This window comes from Manis pentadactyla, chromosome 1 (assembly GCF_030020395.1).
Source record: "Manis pentadactyla isolate mManPen7 chromosome 1, mManPen7.hap1, whole genome shotgun sequence".
NCBI lineage: Eukaryota > Metazoa > Chordata > Mammalia > Pholidota > Manidae > Manis > Manis pentadactyla.
This window is the reverse complement of record NC_080019.1, coordinates 91498162-91522994: the sequence shown is the minus strand read 5'-3', so window position 1 is coordinate 91522994 and position 24833 is coordinate 91498162. Positions and strand designations below refer to the sequence as shown.

The window sequence follows — 24833 nt, the reverse complement described above, 5'->3', positions numbered from 1 at the left end:
CAGGACACACTTAGAAGTTCTTTTGTTGAGTGACCCTGATGTCAAACTGCTGCGCTGTCATTTTCTTCTCTCTTAAAAGTAACCAATGTTGATATATTTGTAGTTGCTTAGGATTCTGCTTCCTCAGGGTTTTAATACACATTCTGTGTGGAAAACGTTGATAATTTTAGTATTTTTGCAGGAAGTCTGCACTGTGAATAAGGTTTACTGAATTATTAAAAAATACTTTGCTATCTACAAAATGCCTAAAAGCCTATGTCAAACATGAAAAAATTACTTATAAATTTATAGATTTCCTGACATCTGAATAAATCACTAAAAATAGCATGACTGTAGTTAATATTTCTTTAAAATATTTCTTGGAATTCTGAGCATTTCTATCTTCTCTATTATACACAGAACTTACAGATTGTCTATTAATTTAAACACACGAAAAATACCAGATAATTTAGGAGAACAAGGTAAGCTTTTAATTTTGCAAGAAAGAGAACACAGTAATCTATCCTCACTTCAATTCTATAGATCCTACCCAGTACTGGCCATGTGCCCTCCTGCACTGCCTGGTGCCTGGGCTCAGAGACCAAAGCACCGTGGGGCCATCTGCAGCTCAGAGGGACTACAGGGCAAACAGATGCGGTGATGTGGCAAGTACTAGGACATACAGTACCTTGTTTCACAGCACCTTCTCCTGCGCGGATGAAGGAGATCTCATTGGAATCAACCATGTGATGCGCTCCATCTTGCAGGACAAACCGGAGCCCAGAGAGCTTGTGACCAGAAAGAGGGCCTTTCTCACAGGCATCCAAAAACCCCTGTTAATGAATGAACACAACTTCTAGAAGGAGTGGCTTTCACTTGCAGATGAATTACTAAGAACCTCCCCATATTTTAATGTTCAGAAGCTTAAATTTTTATGAATGCTATATATTTCACTCCTCAAAAAAAAAGTTTTAAAAGGTTGAACAGGTTTACTATTTGGTTTTATTAGTGTGGCATCTAGATAAGCAATCCCTTGGAAAAGCATACTACTTAAAGGTATGAGCTGGTATGAAAGTGATGCAGAAAGTGCTAACACTTTCTCATAACCTCAACTGCAGCAATTACTTAACTTTCAGAACCCATTATGGAAACAGTATGATCTTAACTTCACAAGGAGGAAACCCTAGAAAGGCAAATCTAAGGAACTCCCTCAAGAAAACCTCCATCAACACTGGCATTTATTCAACAGCTGTGTCTTGAGCTCCTACTATAAGCCTATCACTGTTCTGCCTCTATGGCAGACCACTACATTATAGCTTTAGTGTTTCACAACGTTTTAAAAACTAGAATTAGAAGGTAATTTCACTTTTCCAAATGCAATTTTTAAAAATAAAACCAGTTTCAGTGAGGTATAATGATATACAAAAAAACTATACATATTTAGAGAGTACAATTTGATAAGTTTGCGATTCTTTGTCATTCAGTCACTTTACAGGTATTTGTAGAGCACCTGCAATTCAAGTCAGTTTTCCTTGGCAAACAATCCATGGCTGCACATACAGTACAATAGTTTTTACAATTCAAAGATGTAAATTCTATATACTGAAAAATATCTAGGCTCTCCTTGACTACATTTACCTTGGAAGATAGAAGATAATTTAAAAGTGCATAAATGAAAAATAGTCTTGAAATAAAGAACAATGAATGAAACACACTAATCACAAAAAGTTACCACCACTGAAACTAAAATGGCAATCTGTTAAAAAAGATTTCTAGGAGGTTAAATAAAAACTTAAACACCTCAATCTATAATAGATTGCTAAAGGTTTACAATAGTCTTAAAGCCTGTGACTTAGAAAGTGAACCAAACACTAACCCCTTTTATATGCAAAGCTCTCCACAATGCCCAAAGAAATATCATAGCTTCTTATCTGATTCTCAGTTCTGTGAGTTCAGGTTTAAGTATTTTACTCTCAGTTTACAAATGAAGAAACTGGCTCTGAACACTATGACTTACCAAAGAACACATTAATCAACAGCAGAGATGATGGCAGCACCCAGACATTGGGAATCTTAACGAATCATCATTCTACTACAGTTGTACACCTAAAACTTCCATAAATCCCCAATGACTACTACAAATTTCAACTGATTACACTCAATGAAGTAGTTTCAATTTACCATAACTATGAAGACAGAACATAATTCCCCTAACTGTCATAGCATATATTTATAGCTCTTGAAGATTCTAAATGAGATGGAAAGCTTACAATCAGGTAAAGAAGCAGGACTAATTAAAATGAACCATGGAAGAATATGACAGAAATATGATTTGATATCTAATAATCTATTTTTGAATTTTAAAAATGCAAGAAAGTTATTTTCTGTTTTTACCTTTTCTACAGCAGGCACAAACTGCTTTGGAACATTTGCCCCAAATGTTTCATCTGAAAACTCCAACTTAATGTAGTTCTCTGGGTCCAGAGGCTCCAGTACACCTATTACTTTTCCAAACTGGCCTGCACCACCCGATTGTTTTTTATGTGTAAACTCAAACCTGAAAGTGATTTCGGAGGGGGAAAAAAAAATCAACATAGTATTATGTAATTACCAAAACAGAATTACTCTGACTCATTTAAATGAAAATAGACATTTCATCATTTATTTTTTCCTTTGAATATCATGGCCTTGTTCTTAAATTTTATTGTAGAATATGTTTAAAAATGAATCCTTTCTTTTCTGTTCTTAGTTGTTGGTGAGGGTAGGGTGGGTAGGATACACCACAAAGCCATCCATGGTTTTCCTTAATTCTGCCAATTCTTTTATTTCACAAGTAGAAAAGTAAAAATCAAGTAATTAAACTAAAAAGTTGGTCTGAGGTTCTTGTTCTAGTAACCTACATCCCAAAGAGCTACCTACTTCTCTTGGAATGCCTGCCTTCTCTGAGACACAGTGTTCCCTTCTTAAATCTCTGTATCTGAGGACAGTTATTTGAAAATAGGACCTTTGCAGTTTATTCAGATAGTTGTTTGATTTTACTACTTAGACCTTATAGACTGATACAATACAAAAGGGAGTTTCAGGTGAAAAAACTGACACCTGAAAATGAATAACAGCAACATGATAATGTTAAGTCAGCATATATAATATAAATGATAATGTAAACAGACATATATAGACAGAGGTTAGTGTTTACTTCAAATCACTAATGGTAACATAAATAGGATAGTATAAGCATTTTATATACATATTAAACATATGTAAACATAGGCTACTGTATCACTGAAAAAAGCATTTCATGAATATGTATTGTTTGCAAGGCATTTCTTCCTTTAAACTGAAACCTTCCTCAAGATCATAAGTGGAAGAGGCCAGCTGCTTTCAAAATTGTCTGCAGATAAATGACACTACTAAGTATATGTTCCTGCATACAGATCTGTGAATGGTTTGGAAGAAGTAAGTATCAGTTTTGGTACAGAAGATGCCACCTTGGAATAAGCAGATATGGTAAAGAGCCTAAGTGTCAATGTGTCTGATAAACTGCCTTTAAATAATCATCTGATGATCAAGAGCTTCAGGATGGACTAGGAAAACAAAATGCGGAAAGGTTGATTTTCCTGGGAGGGGGTCGGGGTTGGGGAAGCAGCTATTAAAACTGAGAAAAGAAAGGAGAGAAACAACTATAAAGAGCAGAATCACTGAAGGGATTCCAAACTGTGATCCATTGACGTATCCCTGAGTATGTACAAATTCTGAGACATTTTAAATTGTTTTCAACTTGACAACAATGTAACATATATACAAACATACCCTAGATCTGTGCTAGGTGGTAATCACTATTTATGTATATCTACGTTTAAATTAAATAAAATTAAATGCAATTTAAAATTCAGTTTCTTCATTTGCACTAGTCACGTTTCAAGTGGTCATCAGCCAAATGGGGAGAGTGGCTGCCGAATGGGACAGCACTGAACACATAGTCTGTGCTATGTGCACAGCACAGACAGAACATTCCTGTTACTGCACGAAGTTCTATTGGATAGCCCTGCTCTGGAGGACCAACTCATAAACAAGTAAACCAGGCAGCTTCAGGGACCATGTTGGAATTATAATCAAGACTTTATCGTAGCTTAGAGAAGAGGTGGAAGAATTAAGACACCACTTGGTAGGTAATTAATAGGCATGCTGAAGGTGAAAGGACCACACCCCTATAACGAGACCACTATCTGGTTGTGAAATGCAATTTAGTTTGGGCAAAACATCATCTCTCACATTAAAATTAATGTTAATTAGAACTGTGTTAGTTTTATTATCTCTACCTTGTAGATTAATTTTGACTTTATAGAGGTGCCAAAGTTGCAAGCCACAGGTGGTTTTACTTTTATGTTCATACAGTTCTCTAAAATTATAGCAATGTATCCGATCTCAGAGACTCATAATAATATTTTTAAAGGTAACCCATACATTATGTAAATATGAGGATATCAGACCACTCTAAAGCTTTAGTAAGACTTTAAGGACTCAAATACAGTAATGAAATTCTCTTATTGCAGTTTATTCATTCAATGCTAAATAGGCAGTTAAATTTTTTAATGTAATAATTTTATTTTAAAAAGAATATTGGTACATGTACTTTTAGCAGTTGCCTAATATGTCACAACCTATTTACTAACCTTGATCTACAGAGATGGTAATTGTATTCATAAAGCTTCAAAACTTTATCTGGAAGCGACTTTCTCTAGGAAGCTCACGTTACACTTCTTACAAGTCTAACTGCCAATAACATAGGAGATGTTATCTAGCTATTTGTAAAACTTAAAATTTCATTATCAGCCAAAAGCTCTTTGTATATCATCAGAATGTATTCTGCCACTCTTTCCTGGACACTATCAAAGGAGCATATAATTCAAACAATTCACACACACACACATAATAACAACCTAAGAGGTTGGCTGATGGATGAATGACCCACCTCTGCCCCCAATCCCCCGACCCCCACAAAAAACCTTCAATTTTTTAGAAAAAGTCTTAAGAAGAAAAACAAACAAACCCCTTCTTTCATCCTCTAATTACTCGATAGTTGTTGGCTACCTTAACTAGAAAGGATAGGAAATGACTTGTTGCTTACTATTTTTTAAATATCTACTTCAAAGAATTTACAAATAAATTAAAAAGAGTATTTAAAGAGAACACATTACAAATACACTGTTAATTTTTTTTTAAAAAGCACCACTACAACATACATGTCTACTCAAAGAACCTTCAAAAATCCAGTTTGAGACAGGAGCAAAGAATCTATTTCCAAGCCCACAAGCTAAAACTGAAGGTTTGGCCATACATCTGATGCAAACGAACCTTAGCTTCCTGATCTAGGGCAAATCCAAAGAATTAAGTCTAAATGACAGCTCCCTCCGAAGTGACACAAGAAGATAAGAAATCTAGAGAGTGAAAATGCGCTGCCCACCAAAAGTTAGCACTTGCTTAAGCAGCTTGCAAAATCCCGCTTTTGTTAGAAGCTCCTTTGATGTAGCACTGTATTGAAAGTCAGTTCTTACATATGCTTCCAACAGAAGTTGGAAGCATGATATTATATCAAAACCTCATCTTTCTAAGATCAGTAAAGGAAGTGAGGGGTGAGGTGGATTAAAAAAAATAATGTTTTTCTAATCCAAATCACATAACCCTCCATATTAAGGCTAGTTTGCAGTTTCTCACCCTGATTTGGGCAGCACCAGGCCAACCCCACAGAAAGCTGGGGATGCGCAAGCCCCTTTCTGGACTCTCAAAATCGTAAGGGGAAAGAAGGAATGAGTCGCTACCAGGAGCTACTTTGCACTTTGCCCCATACCTGACACTGCGGGTGGTGTACAAGGAAGTTGTACTCCACACTTTTCGTGGTGAGGCAACTAGAGGCCCCAAAGACGCTCCATTAAGGCAAAGGCCAGAACGTTCAACCCTCCCAGCACTTCCGTTAAAGTTCTGTAAAAGAAAGGATGAAGTTCCCGCCAACCTAAGCCACCAACTGTTCGCGCACACCCTCCAACCTTTCAGGCCGGAAAGGAAGCCAGGGCTCCCCCAAGGCAGGGACCTGCGGTAAACGTAGGCGGCAGCAGGGCGGGGCCCCACGAGCAGCTCGGCCAGCAGCTGCTTCCCGACAGGGGAGGGGGGAGAAAGGAAGGAAGGAAGGAAGACGGAGGGAGGGAAGGCGCTGGCGATCCGGGCCCCGCTCAGCCCCAGCGTACAGCCAGCCTGGCGCGCCCACACTCCGCCTTAGCCCTCGAGCAGTGGTGGACGCACCCAAGTTCCCTCCGGGCTGCAAGCCTGAGCAGCCACGCACTCGCCTAGTGCTGCTCCCCCGAGATGGAAATCCCGCCGACTCACTACCCAGCCTCCCGGGCGGCCTCGGTGGCGGAGAACTGCATCAACTACCAACAGGGGACCCCCCACAAGGTATTTCTGGTGCAGACAGTCAAGCAAGCCAGCATGGAGGTGAGTCTGATGAGCGGCGCGGGCACCCACTTTCGCTCCCTCTGAGGCCAAGGGTCTGAACCTCACTCCACAGGCAGCTCCCCTCCCACCCCGACCCGGCCTGCTTTGGGACTCTCCGCTCGCCTCAGGTCTACAGAAGTTAACGATTCTGAGCATAGCTGACACTCTAGAACGGCAGGGTCTGTTTGTTATTTTCGTGAGACATCAATACAATTTTTATGGACACTATTACAAAGAAATGGGAAAATGGTCTAAATGGGGGACAGCATTTTCTCCTTTCCCCAAGTGAAACCTGTAGAAACCATTCAAAAGAACCTTAAAACTGCTACTCCGTTTCTCATATACTACATCAGTCTGAACCAACAAAAGCTCCCATCTTGATCTTTCTTCCCCTGAATTTTAAGACCAATCCTTAAGACCCTTTGACCACAGTGAAGGGGGAAACAAACAGCAGGAGAAGCTGACAACCAAAGTCAGAGACTAAAAGGTTGTGGGATGAAGTTTCCTTTAATTACCGAACACCACTGCCACTGACTGCTGTAAAAGATGAGCTCCCTCTGGCTAAAGAGTCAAATGAAATGCTTAAGGCCTCAGCAATCACTAAGTAGGCTTGTTTTCATTTGCTAATATCTAAAGGATTTGAGATTGTTTCTTATTTATCTAACATAAATTTAAGTGCTAACAGTCTTTAAGAGCTGACAGGGAGTAGATGTTATTTCAGAACTGCACCTGGTAACATAATTAGATAAAACTCTCAATTGTATCTTGACTCAAAAATGAAATATCTATGCATTTGTCTTAAAGTTATAAAACTTGTTGAAGTATCATTTTACAAATCCACTAATACACTAGTAAAAACAGTCCTTAACATCTCTTAACCACGCTGCAGTTACCTGCCTCAAAATGGATTCACACTTCATTGCACACTATTTGGAGGGCACACAGGGCTTTATGAAAAATCTTTCCAACAATTATATCTATTTTTCATCTTTAGAATTAAAAGCTGTTTCAAAATTTTTTATACAAAGAATATAATATCACAGGCTCAGAGGCTCAAGTCATCCAATGACTGGAAATGAACTGTAACCAATTTATTTTATATATGCTTTTTTTATCCCACCCTTTTATTCTCATCCCCCCAAAAAATCCGATAGAGGACCTATTAAATGTCACACACGTGGTGACGTGCCTTTTTCAGGGTCCAGAGCTTTAATTATTTACCCGCATCAGTAAGCCTTCCTAACCAAATGAGAATGGATTCTTCTAACAGTGAAAAGAACTGAGTTATTGTTATAATAACCCATCACATTTTCTTAATTTTAGGATATTCCGGGAAGAGGACATAAGTATCGCCTTAAATTTTCTGTGGAAGAAATTATCCAAAAAGTAAGTGAACATATCCTTTATTATTAAATAAAGTTTGATTTTAAATATTCCAGATCACATATGCTAATCAAATCATAGGATGATTGATGTCTTTAAAATGTGAAATCCCTGCCTTGAAAAAAAATAATGACCTTGCAAGAGTAAGTTTGATTCTTTTTTATGTATTCTGAAATACATGAAGTATTTTCATTGGGCTATTTAGAAAACACTCTATATACCTCAATTCAAATAAATTCCCTTAAAAAATGTTACTCATAGAGCAGTCTGAACTTATGCCTAATAATGAATGAAATAATTTACTCTCCAGTCATCACTTTCTTATGTCTGCCTTTCTCATTCTATTTTTGATTTATTTTATCTTTAAAAACAATTTTTTTGATATTTTTGACATTTATAAGCAATAGAATGGTTAGCTGATATCACCATGTTCAAATAAGGATCTTTCGGTAAGGACAGGAAATTTAAAAAAATTATACACCCATCAAATTATTGAGACAAACTTAAAAGTAAGGAACTGCAATTTGTTTCATCGCCATCTTAAAATTTAAAAAGCTTGCCCTTTTGTTGAGCATAACTCAGAAGAGATACAAACTAACAGAAGGAGATTCATTGAAAGGCGTTTGAGCTCCTAGACAGCCATCTTTACAAAGCAGAATCTATGCTAAATCTTCGAATTCTGTATCTAGATACAGATTGCTATGTCTGGGTTTGAGAATATTTCTGTTATTTCAGGAGCAGAGAGTAAGAGTAATGGAAAGAATTAAAAAATAATCAGAGGCTGGGGCTGGTATGTATATAAAGTGAGACAAAAATCTGGCCTTGCAAACCGATCATTAATACTGAAATAATATTCAAAGTTTTAAGATGAATTTATAAAGCAGACCTTATAAATGATAAGTAATCTACTTTAGATACCTTTAAGAAAATCACTAGACCATGCCCAGTGACATACCCTGAACAAATACTCTGAAGTCAAGCCTGAAGCAACACACACTATTAGAGGGCCAACACTTTGTTTTTTTCCTCAAGAATGATAATTAGTAATGGGTGGCCATGTACATGTAAAGATCTTTTGGAAAATGTTTCAAACAGCAAGTTACAGTGAACTGCACAGCTGAAGTACTTTACCCTCCAGTTGGACAAGATACTGCACCAGAAGTTGACTTGACATTTGAAGGAGAAATTGGAAAGAACCCAGATGAAGAAGATAACACATTTTATCAAAGACTCAAGTCCATGAAGCAACCACTAGAAGCACAAAATATTCCAGGTATATAAATATGGCATGGAAAATTTTTTTTTTTCAATCTTCAGATCAATTTCAGTTGTCTATGCTCAAAACTGGTGGATGTTACCATTATGTTGGAAATATACTGGCTTTTGCAAAAAATATTCATTACCAATCTAATTCAACAATGGCCTTGGAACTTGAGAGATCCATGGCTTAAATCATTTTCTGCATACATTTGAAGGAAACTAAGACATGACTTAGAATTTAGATTTTTTTTTACAGTTAATATAAATCTATTTATCATGTAAATGTTTCTCTTACTAGACAGTTTTGGTAACATACCTCCAGAAATGAAGCCAGTTCGACATTTAGCCTGGGTTGCCTGCGGTTATATAATATGGCAGAATTCTACCGAAAACACATGGTATAAAATGGTAAAAATTCAAACTGTCAAGCAAGTGGTAAGTAATTTCTATAAAATGCACTATTAACAGGGTCAGTATGTACTGAAAGTGGTAATTCATGATTGGATAAATAGTGCCTTTAGTCTTTTTGTATTTAAACTAGTGAACCTGGTATTTTGAAGGAGATCAGTTACAATCAAAGATAAAGATGATGAAGCTGTAGTTTCAAGAGAGTACTGAGTTATAATTTGGCATTCAGTTCTGTGCTCTGCTTAAGGCAGATTATATCCTTTGGCAACCTAAATTCTGTGTTCAAATTACTGCTGCCACAATACAGAAACTACCTCTCCTTTTTCCTCTACTGAAATGGTGGTGCCAGAGCTACTTGGAGACGAAGCTGGCATTTCCCCCTCGGGAATCAGCCAGAACAAAAATATTAGCATCTTGGTCTTTGTTATGCTTGCTGTATATAATTTTCTTTTATAACTCATTTAATCATAATTATAACTCCTACCTTAGTTGTTGCTAGCCTTGTTTTCTTAAGTCTGATATGACTATTTAGAACTGCCTCTTTCTAGACCTTAAAGAGATAAAAAGAAATTCTTTGATTCTAGCTTTATTAAGAGGTTAAAGAAAAAAAGAAAAAAAAAGTCAACTGATGGAAATCAAGAAAAATAGAGTGCAAAAAACAAATAGTTTTAACTCTATAAGAGGAAAGGACTTCCCAGTGGCCTCGTTCCAGCTGGTGGTAAACTGCAAGGCAGCGGGAGCACCTTTGCCCAGGGTTTGTGACTACTCATTAGATGCCCACTAGGTCACTGGCGGGCAGGAGAACCAGGGACAGTATTCAGTGTGTGGTGTGAAATACCTAACAAAAATTACAGCACTGTCATAAAGTGCCTTTTTCTAATGCATTTTTATAGACATCAACCTTGGTTACAATATTCCTACAGGGGTTCTGAGGCTGCAAATAATTGAGTAAAACTGGTCTAGGCTACAGACGTTAAAAATGCATTATGATTTTCAAGCCATGTTTTTATGGCAAAATAGCACAAGACAGTGCTTTAAGTTTTATGAAAGAAAACTCCTGCAACCCTTCACCAAACTATAGTTTTAAAGCATTAATGAAAATTGCAACAGAGGACTCAACTGCTTCAGGTTATGTATATTAGATAATCCTTACTTATTTCTAACCAACATGTTAGAAACCTTACTGATTTTTACATTATTTTAAAATAACATTCTTTGTTGATATGTTTACAGAAAGGATTACTTAAGTATACTATCAGGGGAGAACGGTATACTTTTATTTGACCCTGGTGCCACATTTATAATCACTATTAACTAAGGAGCCACAGGAGCGTGTGCTGTCCCTCGGAGGGTAGGGCTTATTTTGATACATAGATTATAAGCCTTAAGAGCCTTGTGTAAGTACAGCAAGTCCCTGATGAGCATAGTTTGAAACGGTGTGGATGCAGTCTTTTTGTGTAGCTGATGGTATAAGTAATTTATATGCCCAAAGCACTAAGCAGAACAGATCAAAGCTTTAATTACAAAATCAGGTAACTGATTTTACTACTTTAGGTTTTTAAAGAGAATTTTTTATAAAATTGGTTTCCTTTAATGTAAACACTCATTTCAGTAGGTTATCCCTTAAACAATGCTTTTCTGAACAATGGAAACATTAAGGAATCTTAAATGCCAGACTCTAGACCATAATGCTCTTAAGTAGCTGCCACAACTCAAACTGAAAACACCAGTTGCAATTTTTAGAGTAACAAATGAAAAATCAGGATTTTAAAATGTAGTTTGAAAGAAAACTTATTTATAAGACAATAGTTTCACTCAGGATAAATTATGATATTTTATTTTTCCTTATTAAATGGAAGTATTTTAATCATCTACTATGAAAGCTGATTTTTAAAATTAAAATGTCACTTTTACCAATAATATTGTTTCATACACCAGGTTTTTATTTTTTATTATAGCAAAGAAATGATGACTTCATTGAGTTAGACTACACCATTCTACTTCATGACATTGCATCTCAGGTAAAGTACCATTTATGTGTATTTGATGCCACTTTGAAAATTGAGACATGTTTTACAGCCACCAATGCCTTATTAATTTTGATCCCAAATCAGAAGTCATATAAATTCAAATAGACACCAGACTGAATTATATTATACTTTAAGTTTTAGTAAAAATTTACTTGTTTTGTGCTATTCTTTATAAGGGCTGTTGTCTCTAACAAAACATAACCCCAGCATTGTTTTCTGAAATCTTTTCTGAATTTTATCATAGCATTAGTTTCCTTTACTTGCAGGAGATTATTCCTTGGCAAATGCAAGTTCTCTGGCATCCACATTATGGTACTAAAGTAAAACACAGCAGTCGTCTCCCAAAGGAAGCACAGCTGGAATAGATGAAGACCCTACCAGGGGAAGACGTGTGAACTTGCTTCTAAGTGATGTGCATTCCCATCTCCACTGAGATCGACTTAAGAGGTCAAACAAAACCTAAAGTGTCACTTTGTATAAATGTCTTGATTATAGTACAGAACTATACATAATCCGTAATAAAGAGTTTACATATATAAAAGTAATAGTGCCATGTACATTCCGTAATAAAAAGCTTTAATTCCAGCCTCAGTGTGTTTAATTGTGTTGCATACTTACGGAACAGGGGCAGTAATGGTCTCTCTGAAAGCAACTTTTGGCTTTCCTGTGGTACAAGGACAGCCATATTCTCTTTCCATCCTCTAAAAAGAGCAGGAGAGATAATTTTTTGGTGTATTTAAATTTAAAAAATCAATTGAAAGAAGAAAAATCCTAACTTCTTAGAAGCATGTACTTATATAGAATAAACCAATCTTAAACCTTGTAATAAAATCTTAAATCATTTAAGTATCTTATAAGGGTTAGGTACATGACATAATACAAACTGCTTTTAGAGATTTTATATAAATGAATTCTAATTTAGATAATTTACAGTTACCTCTAATTTATCTACTAAAATTTCACCTTTGTTTTATACTATGACATGTTCACTGGCATAGTATATGAATATGTTGTCAGAATTTTCTACTATCTTAACTTCAAAAATATCACACCTAGAATTCTTAATCATTGTCATGTATCTTTCATTTTCATTAATATACACACAAGACCTTTCCTAGGAAAACAGAAGCCCTGTCTACCCTTTCTTTATCTATATTGTAATGATCTTTAAATACTGACTTGTGAAGAGGGCAGGCAAGAAATGGCCTGAAAAGTGAGTACTGGTGGGCTGACTTTCACAGCAGGTTTCTCCCTGCAGGATGTCTCCCTAAAGTTGGCACCGGGATTTACTTGACCCATCTAACCATGACCTGCAGGTGGATGGATGGTCTTACTGCAAATACTCTTGAATTTTGACTCTTATGAGTTTGTAATGTTTTACAAATAAAGAGATTTAGAGATAAAAAATAGTTAATGTGCAAAATTTAGAGATTAAAAGTAATTTATAACACATAGTAATGTAACAGTATATACATCTGGACACAAACCAGAGTGAAGTCTGAAGAACCACTGTCAGTTTATGGTCATTAGATTAAACACTGTTTGCTTTTACTCTTAACAAAATAGGCATAAATAAAGTGAATTTAATTTCACTTCCTTGTAACTCATTACCTGAGCATAGATTTCCAGGTGTAATTCTCCCATTCCAGATACAATTGTCTCTTTACTCTCGGTGTCGAAGTGGACTTTAAATGTGGGATCCTCTCTTGTAAACCTGCTAATACCTTTCGAAAATTTTTCCAGATCATTCTTTAAAAAAAGAAGTCATCACACATTTTACTAAACATGGTAAGTTTAATGGGATTGTTGAAAAACCTCTACTGAATGAAATCAAACACATTAGCAGTTAATAAATAAAAATGATCCCCATGTACTTCCTAGCCCATACCCTTTTAACATGTGAACTTGGACACCACATAGCCTAGGGAGCAGGGAATAGCTAGCTGATAGAATTTTATTTCCAAACCCAGATACAAAACAAGAGTTTAAGACTTAACTCCATATCTTTTCCTATTACACTGACAAAACCTGTCCATTTGTGGAAAACTGCCCATAAAAGAGAAGTAGAATCTGTGTAACTGTGTTATATTTTAGAAATCCTTTACATAATCAAAGATCAGCATGTTTACCAAGACTCTCATAGATTCAAGCCAGACAGTTTGAACCAATAGTAAGGCAACTACCACACTGACCAGTCCTTAAAAACAATCTGCTTGGATGTGGTTTGATATGCTTTCAGTCTCCCCAGATATAATGCTTTATGTGGTAAATAGAATAATGGCTCTCTAAGGTTATGCCCTATCCCCCCAAAACCTATCAATGTTACCGTACATGGTAAGGGGGGGGCTCTACAGTTGTGTTTAAGGTTATAGACTTCGAAATGGGGGAGATTATCATGAGCAATCTGGGTGGCTCAATGTCATCTCATGAGCCTTTAAAAAATGAGAGGAATGCAGAAGCAAAGGTAGGAGAGATTCAATGATGGAAGAGGAGGCAGGGAGAGGGAATTTGAAGCATGAGAAGGAATCACATCACTGTTGCTGGCATTGGAGACAGGAAGAAGAGGGCCACAAGCCTAAGAAGGCAGGTGGTTTATAGAAGCTAGGAATGGGCCTCAGGTGACTATCTTCAAGGATATGGGGATGCCAGTCCTACAACCACAAGGAGCTGAATTCTGCCAACAATCTGAGTAAGCAATGTTCCCTGGAGTCTTCAGAAAGGAACACTGCCCTGTCAATATCTCAATTTCAGCCGATTAAGGACTCTGTCAGATTTCTGAACTATACAACTGTAAAATAATACATCTGTGTTATTTGAAGCCACTAAGTTTGTGCTCATTTCTTATGGCAGGAATATAATACACACCTTGAATCACGAGTGTAACAGCTATCACGTGCGTGGGGCTGTGCTCTGTGTTTTGTACGTGTTATCTCAAATTCTAACCACAGTGTTACAAGATGGAATTACCACATTTTAGAGGTGAGGTTACGTGACTTGTTCAAGGTCACATACTCAGTACGTGGCAAAGCTGGGACTGAATCCTGGGCTAGTCCATCTCTGAAGTCTGCTGCCTTTTCCCTGCATTAGCCAGGGGCTCGCCACTTACTAGAAAACCATCCCTGCCCCCACTACTGAGATTCACAACTCTATGCAGTGACTTCATTATTTGATTTAAATTAATTAACTCAAACAAGCAGACAACTCTGAGACACCAAAAACCCTTTTGGATATTTGCTTTCCTTCTGTTGTTGTGAATTATTGACAGCTAAATATCTTACATAAACGAGTTAGGAATGAAGTACAGTATCTTTAACTTCTAGCCCTGCATATTCTAAAGGGAGAAGCAAACAATTTAGCAAAGCACTTTTAACAAACTGCCCTTTTACTATAGTTATGATGTAAAGTTTGCCTTTCTTCAAATTTCTGAGATGGAATGACTCAATGCTTCTTGCTACCTCAAAATTCTCTTTTCTATATTGAGAAGGGTATGGAAAATCTCAAAGTCCTCAAAATAGATTAACAGGTAGCTGGCTAATGTATCCACATGACAGTAAGTCAGAGTATGTACTGTGAATGATAGTTTACAGTTGAAAAAAGGTTATAAAAAATGCATGAATGAGTTAATGTCAATACCATATTAACATGACTGTTACAAATGTAAGGCAACTTCACTAAACCATTATGGTTCAAGATCATGACTAATTCCAACAGCAGCAATGCAAATGAAAAACCAAGCAATTCTGGCTTTGTGAAAAGCTAAATGGAGTCAAATCCAACAATAAAACTGTTATATATGAAAGTGAGAGAAAGTTTTTTGGAAAGGCTTTCCATATTCAGACATTTACTTCACAACTACCACAAATCTAGAGATGCATTATAATCAGGAGGCAATTAATCTATGCAATATCCTAATGCACTTTAAAGTGAGGTTTTGCCACAGCTTATGAGAAATGCCCCTGTTTCCCCTTTTCCATCCTTGCTGATCTGAATCTAGGAAGTTACACTTACTAGCCTGGACTAGCCTGGAGCCAATGATGCAGCAAAGTTATAAAGCACAGTCTTGTGAATGTTTCAATACCATAAATTTTTTCAAATATACTGACAAGTACTACTAACAGGTAGATTTTAAAAGGTGATCTCCATACCAACAGAGGAAATCAAGACCATAAGATACCATGTGCAGATGAAAAGAGCTCAACTTTTACTGTGATACACTGAGCTTTAAAGCAAACTCCTACCTTGTGAGAAGGCTTCATTGCTACTGAAATGACAGGATCAGGAACATGAATTGACTCCTAAAATATTTTAAGAATAATGTTTGGGTCAAAGATGGATTGATTTTAATGTGCAACTTTTCAAAAGAACAAAGGACAAAATGAGTCAACACCTTTAGGCTCTGCAATATATAACTTGGTCTGTTTGCATTATATAAATGTTAATAGAATACATTAATAAAAGCTGTCCACTTTCATGATCTCCTCCCTCCCAAACAAGAAAAATAAATCATCCATTTACTTACTTTACTGTTTAAGACTCTTCAAGTTTATTGACACTTTCAGTTTAACATTATCATTATAATGTGATGTGGAATTCTTATTAGCTAGCGGCTATGTTTGCTCTTGCTATCTTTGGGAAATTACTTTAATCAAAATAGACTATGATTGCTGATAAGAGAAACAGAGAAAAGGCACAAGGTTCTTTATACATTTGATATCTCATTTAATCAATCACAACTCTGAGAGACAGATATTATCTCGTTTTAAAAATAAAATGAAAGCCTTGGAAAGAAGATAAAATAAGTTAGCCAAGGGCCAGCAGGAAGTATAGAGCAGAGGTGAGATTCCAACGAAGGTCTATTTGCTTTAAAGCCTGAACACTTCCTACAACCTCCAGTCCCTTCATGTCACTAATGACAAGTGTTCAGAGAAGGCCGCATCAATAATTATAAAACACACCTCTTTTCTACATCCCCCCAAAACCTGTGTAGATTTTTTTTTGTAGTGTCTTAAGTGAACATGTAAAACCTCAGACATCAGAGAATATTTTACACAAAAAACCTAAATTATACAATTATGAATTCATCATATGATTCAGGAGAATACTGGAGTGCTCATCTACTAGCGTTGACTATTTCTTAGGTTAACGACCCCACTGTAAACTCCTTCAGTGAACATTACCTACCCCACTATGTACTCATACTCTTTCTTCACTGAATTCAAGAGAGGGACCACTCTCATGAACAAATGGCCACATGGCCAGAGAGCCTGTTCTCCTACAGGGGCAGAAGAGGGGAGGGAGTGAAGGGGACTCAAAGGCAGGAGGTGCCCAAGCACGCTCTTCTCTCCAGAACCCCTCAGGGATGGAAAGGGGCCTCTGAGTTCCACAAGGCAGGCTGCGTGCAGCCCACTGTCAGTCAGACTGTCCAGTCGCATCTTGCCTTTGGAGCGTGGTTCTGTTCTGTTCTGCCCAAGGCTAACAGTCCAAATGACACAGTTCCCTCAGGGACTAGACAAGGGTCCACTCCCTGGCTGCTCAGCAAGGAAGGGGCCCCCCACTGGGACTAGCCTGACGACAGTGAGGGCACCTAAGGGGGGCATCCACAGTGGGAGGCAGATCTCAGGGTAGAGGAGGCAGAACCACAAAGCCCAGGTATACCTAGTGGAGATTTTATTCCCATGCTAACCCTTGGAGGGTTGTGAAATGATTTCATGAGGAAATCAGGTAAGTCAGCTTACAGAGCACCTGTCTAACTGATATCAGAACAGCCACATGCAGTCTACACTGATGCCTGTGGTACTTAAGGTAAACTTCTGTGGTCGTTTTCCTGAAGTACTAAGTGTACTACATAAAAACACAGACTTTGAAACTCAAGTGACAAACAGCTTTGGAATTAAACGACGTACCATGGAAAGGCCACTGTTATCTTTGTTTGTGAATGTGTCTCCACTAGCACAGTCAATGCCAAACAAGGCACAAATGTCTCCGGCATACACCTCCTCCACATCCTAAAGAAAGAAATGACACAAAATGCTTGTTGCAAGTAATACAAATCAGGGTATGGTAACTAAAAAGTAATTGTATTATAAACAAACTACACATAAACATGGCAGAATTCCTACCAGGAATTCTACAGAGAATGATTAGCTAGAATCAATGAAATACCACCAATCAACCATGGCAAGATAGATCTTAAAACAGGGACCTTATTTAAACACATTTCAGTAACTTAGAGCTACTGCGTCATTACTTGAAGGATCTGCAGTACAGACAGAACACTGAGCCTCACAGTTCTAAAGTTATTTCTACAGAATTAAAAAGCACGTTCTTATCTATGCTGCCACAGTCCACAGTGAGACAGGCATGACAAAGACATACAAGGAAAAACTGCAAAGGAAGTTTTGAAAACAAAGGCTGGAGAATGAGTCCATTGTACTTAAAAACAATCAATTTCTCACAGATGCAAGCAGTCAAGCAAACACAGGATATCTAAGAACAAAGCTTTAATATCTTTAAGCTTCCTAGCTTTTGTCCATTTATATTGACAGTTCATTAACAACAGCTGTGGCTGTGAATGAGCAAGCGTCTCTTGAAGTCACACAGCTGTACCGATCTCCTAGCTTCTGCTGGTGAAACAGCTGTGACAGACACTAATCTCTCTAGCCTGCCCCCTGCTGTCAATCTCCCCAAAGAGCAATACGTCCAATTTTGAAAGACAAAAGTTATGGCCACCACAAATCTCTGACTGTCCTCCAGATTTTGCTTAGACTAATACATTTCTCTCGGAATAGAGCTGAATGAGGAAAGGGTGGGAGTAGGAGATGGCCTCCTGCACTTGGTGGTATTCCTGCCACAGCCTAACCCTAAAGAACAGAAGGATGGCAAAATACAAAGCCGATTCAAGAATTCGAGCCATAGACCAAAACTCATCTCCTCAATCAGACCCTGAGAGGTTTTAAATCTTCAGATGATTCCAGCAATAGTATAGTATGGCCCCCCTTCTGGGGATTGGTTCTATAGTAGGAATAAAAAGCTCTAGGATTTAACAGAGCTTTCAGACCTGACATATTTCTGAAAGGAAATTCACTGACCAGTGTAGGAAATTAGGCATGACCAGTGTAATTACTACCTTCCATTATCTTTAAAAACCACAGCTCCATTAACTAAAAACCTATTATATTCTTTGTAATGATAGCTCTTGAGGAGAGTGCTGAATTTTGTGTTCTGTGTCTTAGGGGATTGTCTATTCTCCTGAACCTTGGCCATTGCAGAAATACAGATAATTCCCAAAAAGTGGTATAAAATGTGTCCTTAACATCTGCCAATTTAGCCTCTACCAAGTGCCACATCTAAATTATAGTACATTTAAGTAAGAAGGAAGAAGCTAGGAAAACATGTTCAATTAGAAGTAATTTTCTGTGGGGCTCAGGATACCAAGAAGATAGATCTACCTCACCTGCACTGGAGAGATTTTGATCTCACAACAAGCACCCCACACTTGCCTCCATCATGTCGGCGTGCATGCGGACGAGCCGCTGCACCCGCACTTTCTTTCTTGTCCTCGTGTTAAAGATGGTGTCACCCTTCTTCAACTCTCCTTGGTAATTGCGGACGTAAGTTAACTGTCCAAATCGACCAGCCTAGAAGTTAAGATTTTAAGGGCAGAAAGATTAAAAAAGAAACATAAGAATCAAAATTAGAAGGAAAGCTTCACAATTACTTCCAAATACCCCCTATTTTCATAGCACACCTTATATACATGTTTCAGTGTACTGTCATAAACTAGATAAATACTAGCTTTGAAAATAGATTAGTTAAGTGGTTGTCCATCTTTTGGGTATCACAATCCAAGACATTACTTCTTCTTCCTCTGAAATAAAAATTATCAGAAAATATCAGTATGGACTTAGGACTATTTGTTTGGCCTTCCAGTAATATTTCGTAAGTTCGGTTTAACACAGTAAGATGTAAAACAAATAAGGTACAATTATTGGAAAAACCCAAAAATATCACTAGAAATGGTAAGATTGTACTATACATCTAAAAAAACTTTTAATAAGCACCTGGAAAGCTATACATGTAAGAGTTGTCTAAAGTGATGGAATAGAAAATGAACAATCAAGAATCAATTCCTCTTCAATATAACTTTCTTTTTTTAACTTTTCGGTTTAATCTAATTAGATGTGTATTTAAAAGTTGTCAATTCTTCCCATATTAATTTATAGATTTAAAACAATAGCAATAAAACACCAAGAGAAATATTTAAACATCTGATTAGTAATTTTAAAATTTAGAAGACTGGATAAAAACAAAGTTTTGAAAAACTATGGCAATGAGAATAAATCAACCCTGATTGATATAAAAACATTAAATATTATAAAACTTAAATAAGAATGTGGACATAGCACAAATTAAACTCAGCAGCCCAGGGAGTAGAGTATAAATACCAAAAATGTAAACACAGTTGTCAAAAAATGACAAAGGAGATTGACAAATCAATGGAAAAATAAAGCACTGTTTAAAACCCCATAACTGAACAATTGGTCCTTCATTTGGAGGCAGAGGAGATATATTCAGAATCCCACCTCACAGTATACAGCAAAACAAATTCCAGGTAGATTAATAGTGAAAAAAAAAAACAGTAAAAAAGCAGAAGAAACAAAAGTATTTGTGAAATATCCAAAAAGAGGAGAGTTTCTAGGTTAAAAATGAGAGAGAGACTAAAGAAAAAGATGTATTTGGATATATATGAACTGCTGATTGTTTTTAAAAAATCAGCTTTATTAGAGAAAGTTTGTACAAATAAGTGAAACACTTAGGCACTAATAAAAAAATAGAAACAATTACAAAAGAGGAAATACTACTACATAGTAAATATACAGAAAATGTTTTCTCATTAGGAACTAAGGGAAGAGGAAATATTACAGCACCACCATTCATTCATGAAACCAGTAATGATTTTAAAATAAGACTCAGTGCTTATAAAGATACACTGAAATAATCTGATATATTAATTCTGAGAGTCTGAAAGCAATCTAGCAATATAAACCATTATATATTAAAATATTCCATTCTTTTAACTCAGTAATCACTATTTGGGGGATCCTGAGAAGATATTCCTAAATACGTTATTTTTTAATGCTTTGTACATAAAAATTGTTACTATACTGTTATTTCTACTTTTTATTTTAAAATTTCCTTTTTTTCATTTTTAGAATAAGTATGTTGCAAAAATTTAAAAATAAAAAGTAGGAAAAAAACTCAAATATAACTCCATCCCAGAAATAACCACCTACAACACTTTCAACTTATCTACCTTCTTTCCCACTTAAAGTATTATGAGCAGAAGCAAAAAGAACCTAACAAAAAGCACAACAAGTGCCCAAATCTTAGTTTCTAATACCATTCTTGATTAAAAGGAATCAGGATTACAGAGAAATGGCTGCTTCTAGGGCTGGGGCAGGGACTGTACAAGATAAGCCTGAAGCAGTCTATAGTGCCATAAAATAAGGAAGTATTCAAAAGAGCAAAACATTTGGGAATCTCAAAGAGACACAGAAGCAACTGAAAGAGCTCCAATGGCCAAACCTGGCCAATCTGGGCAACAAAACAAACAAAATGTGACTCAAAGTACAAAACAAACAGTCTAAATGCCATACTGACATGAATAATGATTGGAATAAATAAATAAATGGGAAAGAAAAGACAACTCTTCCATACAGAAGTATCCCAAATAACTTAGGTAGATATTGCTCCCTCAAGGAGGGAGAGCATAATTCCACACTCCTTAAGTACAGACTGTCCATAGTAACTTCCTTCTAAAGAGACAGTGTGAAAGGCGGGGGTGGGGGAAAGATATTCAGCAGAGAAAACTGTAACCAAATCTATCATTACAGTCATTTTATAACAGGCATAAAAGCCTAGAAGAAAAGAACATTTCTACATAGAGAGGTTAAAAACATTAGAAAGCAGCTTACCTCCAGTTTAAACGCCAGGCCTACAAATGGATGGGAATTATCTCTTTTGGAGTTCATTAAGATTTTCTCTTTTGAGTCACTTAAAATAAAAGAAGTATCTGTAAGATGCAATACTTGATGTATCGTTTATATCAACTTGTTTCATCAAATGGTATAATTATTTGAGAGAAAGAACATGCATGCTGATCATTTCTGACCTCACATGTGAGATTTCACTGTGTAGTTACTACAGGTGACAGGACCATCACAGACTAAAACACACAGAAATGGCACAGAAGAAAAGTAAAATAATCAATGAGAGCTTAAAAAAATGTTTCTTGAAGATTTTTTTTTTTAGTATTACTAAAAACAGCTAGTCCCAAATGAGAAAATTTTCTGATGATATAAATGATGCTAGATAATAAAAAAATCACACTTCAAACTCACAAACAGAATATGATATAGGAACTCCTCTAAAAAATATTTTTCTATATGTCAAAAATGTTACCTAAATAGAAATGGTGACTGATTTTTATAAATTATGGGGAAAGAGAAACACAAACACAACATAACCACCCAAACCATTCTTAAATTCTTTCACAGTGTGAGTGTGTTAAGTATTTCTGCATGAACTTCATTTCAATTCATTCCCCAAACTTACTTCTCCTGATTGAAAATGGCGTAATTCTGGACTTCAGCTGGATTTGGGAGGTATTCTAAAACAGCATCCAAAAGAGGCTGAACCCCTTTGTTCTTCAAGGCACTTCCCAAGAAGACAGGAGTAAATGACCTAGTTAGAGTAGCTCTTCGGATTGCAAGCTACAAAGGAAATAAATTAAACTTAAAAATCAGAGTTTGTGGTTCAAATCAATTACAAGCCAACACATTTAGAATTAACTGCTCCTCTTTGGACTTCCCTCTCTAATGGAGGCTAGAATCCTCTAGACATTAGTCAAAATATGAAAAAGAAAAAACTTGGTTCCTTTTTCAGGGCTAGGAAATTATTTCTATACAACTGCTTTCAACACTCTTAGAATGACACTAATTTTCAACTTGGTAAAAAATATATAAATATAAAGGCACAACACAAAATGGTGTAAAAAGTATGCTAACAATTGTGGAAAAGCACGGGACAAATAATATATATGCACATACACACAAATCTTTAGAAAGATTCACCAGAAAGATACCCTTGTTTTAGGGAGGGAAAAAACTGGGCATTTAAGAGACAGATGGGAGATTTTTTTACTGGGTACCTTTGTATACTTTGTATACTTTTTAAATGTTTAAACCATATGAAAGGATAATGTAAAAAAAATTTAATTGATTTGTTTTCTTTTTTTAAAGAACATACATACAGGAAGCCAAACAGTACAAATCATTCATAAAGTAAGGGCCATGATAAGCAACAGGCTCTAAGATGACAACGTCCCGGTCGCTCCAAGCCTCAGAACCAGCACTACAATGTCCTCCAACTATAGCCCTCTGGCGGCCCCACTGGCTGGCCTCGGAGAGGATGCAGGGGACCTTGGCTCCAGCAGCTAGAAGAGGCCATCAGCAGTGCTGGGGCCACAACTTGCCCCTGCAGAAATATGGAGCCAGCGTACATTTCTCAGTCCCCAGGAAAAAATCAGAAAAGTAGTTATCCCCAAAAAGTTTAAAGTAAAACATCTATAACCACAACTTTTAAACATCACCAAAATGAAAAGTGGGATTAACAGCTGAACACAATACAAGGAGTATAAAAAAGGGGAAAATATGTAGGGCAAGAATAAGAAAGAAACAAATCCTACCATTTGCAACAACATGGATGGAGCTAGAGGGTATTATGCTCAGTGAAATAAGCCAGGCGGAGAAAGACAAATACCAAATGATTTCCTTCATTTGTGGAGTATATCAATGAAGCAAAACTGAAGGAACAAAACAGCATGGCCTGCATACTCACAAACTCCAAGAAGGGACTAGGGGTTACCAAAGAGGAGGGGTGAGGGAGGGAGGGAGAAGGGGATTGAGGGGTATTATGATGAGTACACATGGTGTGTGGGGATCATGGGGAAGACACTGTAGCACAGAGAAGACAAGCAGTGACTCTGTGGCATCTTACTGCACTGATGGACAGTGACTGCAATGGAGTGTGGGGGGGGACTTGATAATATGGGTGAATGTAGTAACCACATTGTTTTTCATGTGAAACCTTCGTAATAGTGTATATCACTGATACGATACCTTAATAAAAAAATATGTAGGGCAAGAAAGGAACCGCTATTTGGAACTATCTTAAAAATTTGCTTTTGCTGTTCTAGGAACCAGAAATGGCTAAGTCACTAGCTATTTAGTGTACCCAACGTCACATGGTCATATCTTAGACTTCTCTCCCATTCCCCGTATATACAAGTAGGGACATAAAAGAATCTCGCCATGTTTTTTTTTTTACATCCATTGAATAAAGAAACATATGAGGATATTAGACAAATAGAAAAAAGGAGAAATCAAAACTCTGCCTATACTAGCCTAATAAAAGCTTTATTTTTTCAAAATTTTACTTTGTTTTCTTAAGAATCACTTTCATAGTTGAAAGCTGTTGCCTTTCCACTATTCCTAATAATAATATATCCAACAATACAGAAACTAAAATACATGCAAGTAACTTGTGCAAAACAAACAGTAAGCATAGCTGGACTGAAACTGCTATTCCTAGAGAAGCCTGCTGGCAGGGTTGGCCCCCGCTGGTGCCTGACAACCTGGATTTTAGGAGGATTCCCAGCATTCTCAGAACTGGTTCACTGTGCCTACGCTGTCTGTCCAAACAATGTGGTGTTTGCTCAACCTGCTTTCCTCCTGGGAGCCTGGAACCTGAGGAAATGCCAGGCAGAAGATGTCTAATGTGACCAGCCCCAATAAAACCTTGGGCTGAGTTTCTAATGAGCTTCCCTGACAGACGAGATTTCACAAGTGCATTCACAACTCATTGCTGGAGGAATTAGGTATGGCTTGCATGACTGCACTAGGAGAGAACCCTTGGAAGCTTACACATGGTTTCTTTTCTGGACTGTATCTCATGTCTTTTTCCTTTGCTGACTTTGCTTTGTATTCTTTCACTGCAATAATCATAACCATGAGTATAACTCTGCTGAGACCTTTGAATACTTCTGGCAATGGCCTTGGGGACTCCTAAGACATGACCTTTAATAGATAAAAACCTAACTTCGTATTGTGATTCCCAGGATACAATGTCTGACTTTATTTAAGGCCAGAACTATATGTTCCTATATGGTGTTTCTTACTCATGCAAGAACTGAGGTGGCAGGTAAGGCCTCTGTTAATGCAAAAG

The 24833-nt window shown here is 36.9% G+C and overlaps 2 protein-coding genes across 4 annotated transcripts in view; one reads left to right on the top strand and one right to left on the bottom strand.

Annotated features, from left to right (window-relative positions):
• The window catches only part of GFM1 (G elongation factor mitochondrial 1), a 45370-nt gene that overhangs the window by 6000 nt on the left and 14537 nt on the right, over positions 1-24833 (bottom strand). For 2 of the 3 annotated variants that reach the window (XM_036904097.2, XM_057499591.1), the window contains 9 exons: positions 22164-22321; positions 21524-21602; positions 19049-19186; positions 17453-17554; positions 15788-15844; positions 13161-13298; positions 12168-12250; positions 2374-2536; positions 668-812 (listed from right to left, as the gene is read on the bottom strand). In XM_036904097.2, the coding sequence (XP_036759992.2) occupies positions 668-812; positions 2374-2536; positions 12168-12250; positions 13161-13298; positions 15788-15844; positions 17453-17554; positions 19049-19186; positions 21524-21602; positions 22164-22321 (1063 nt within the window). The remainder of the gene's footprint in view (positions 1-667; positions 813-2373; positions 2537-12167; positions 12251-13160; positions 13299-15787; positions 15845-17452; positions 17555-19048; positions 19187-21523; positions 21603-22163; positions 22322-24833) is intronic. The other variant, XM_036904098.2, reaches the window with a different exon arrangement.
• Positions 6239-12134, top strand: LXN (latexin). The gene is made up of 6 exons (XM_036904099.2): positions 6239-6468; positions 7792-7854; positions 8947-9124; positions 9410-9546; positions 11478-11540; positions 11816-12134. The coding sequence occupies exons 1-6, from the start codon at positions 6340-6342 to the stop codon at positions 11912-11914; spliced, it is 669 nt and encodes a 222-aa protein (XP_036759994.1). The 5' UTR covers positions 6239-6339; the 3' UTR covers positions 11915-12134.

Coding starts and splice junctions, on each gene's coding strand:
- LXN (XM_036904099.2), top strand. CDS start 6,340: ATGGAAATCCCGCCGACTCACTACCCAGCCTCCCGGGCGGCCTCGGTG. Junction 7,855..8,946: donor TGGAAGAAATTATCCAAAAA/GTAAGTGAACAT, acceptor TGTTTCAAACAG/CAAGTTACAGTGAACTGCAC. Junction 9,547..11,477: donor TTCAAACTGTCAAGCAAGTG/GTAAGTAATTTC, acceptor TTTTTATTATAG/CAAAGAAATGATGACTTCAT.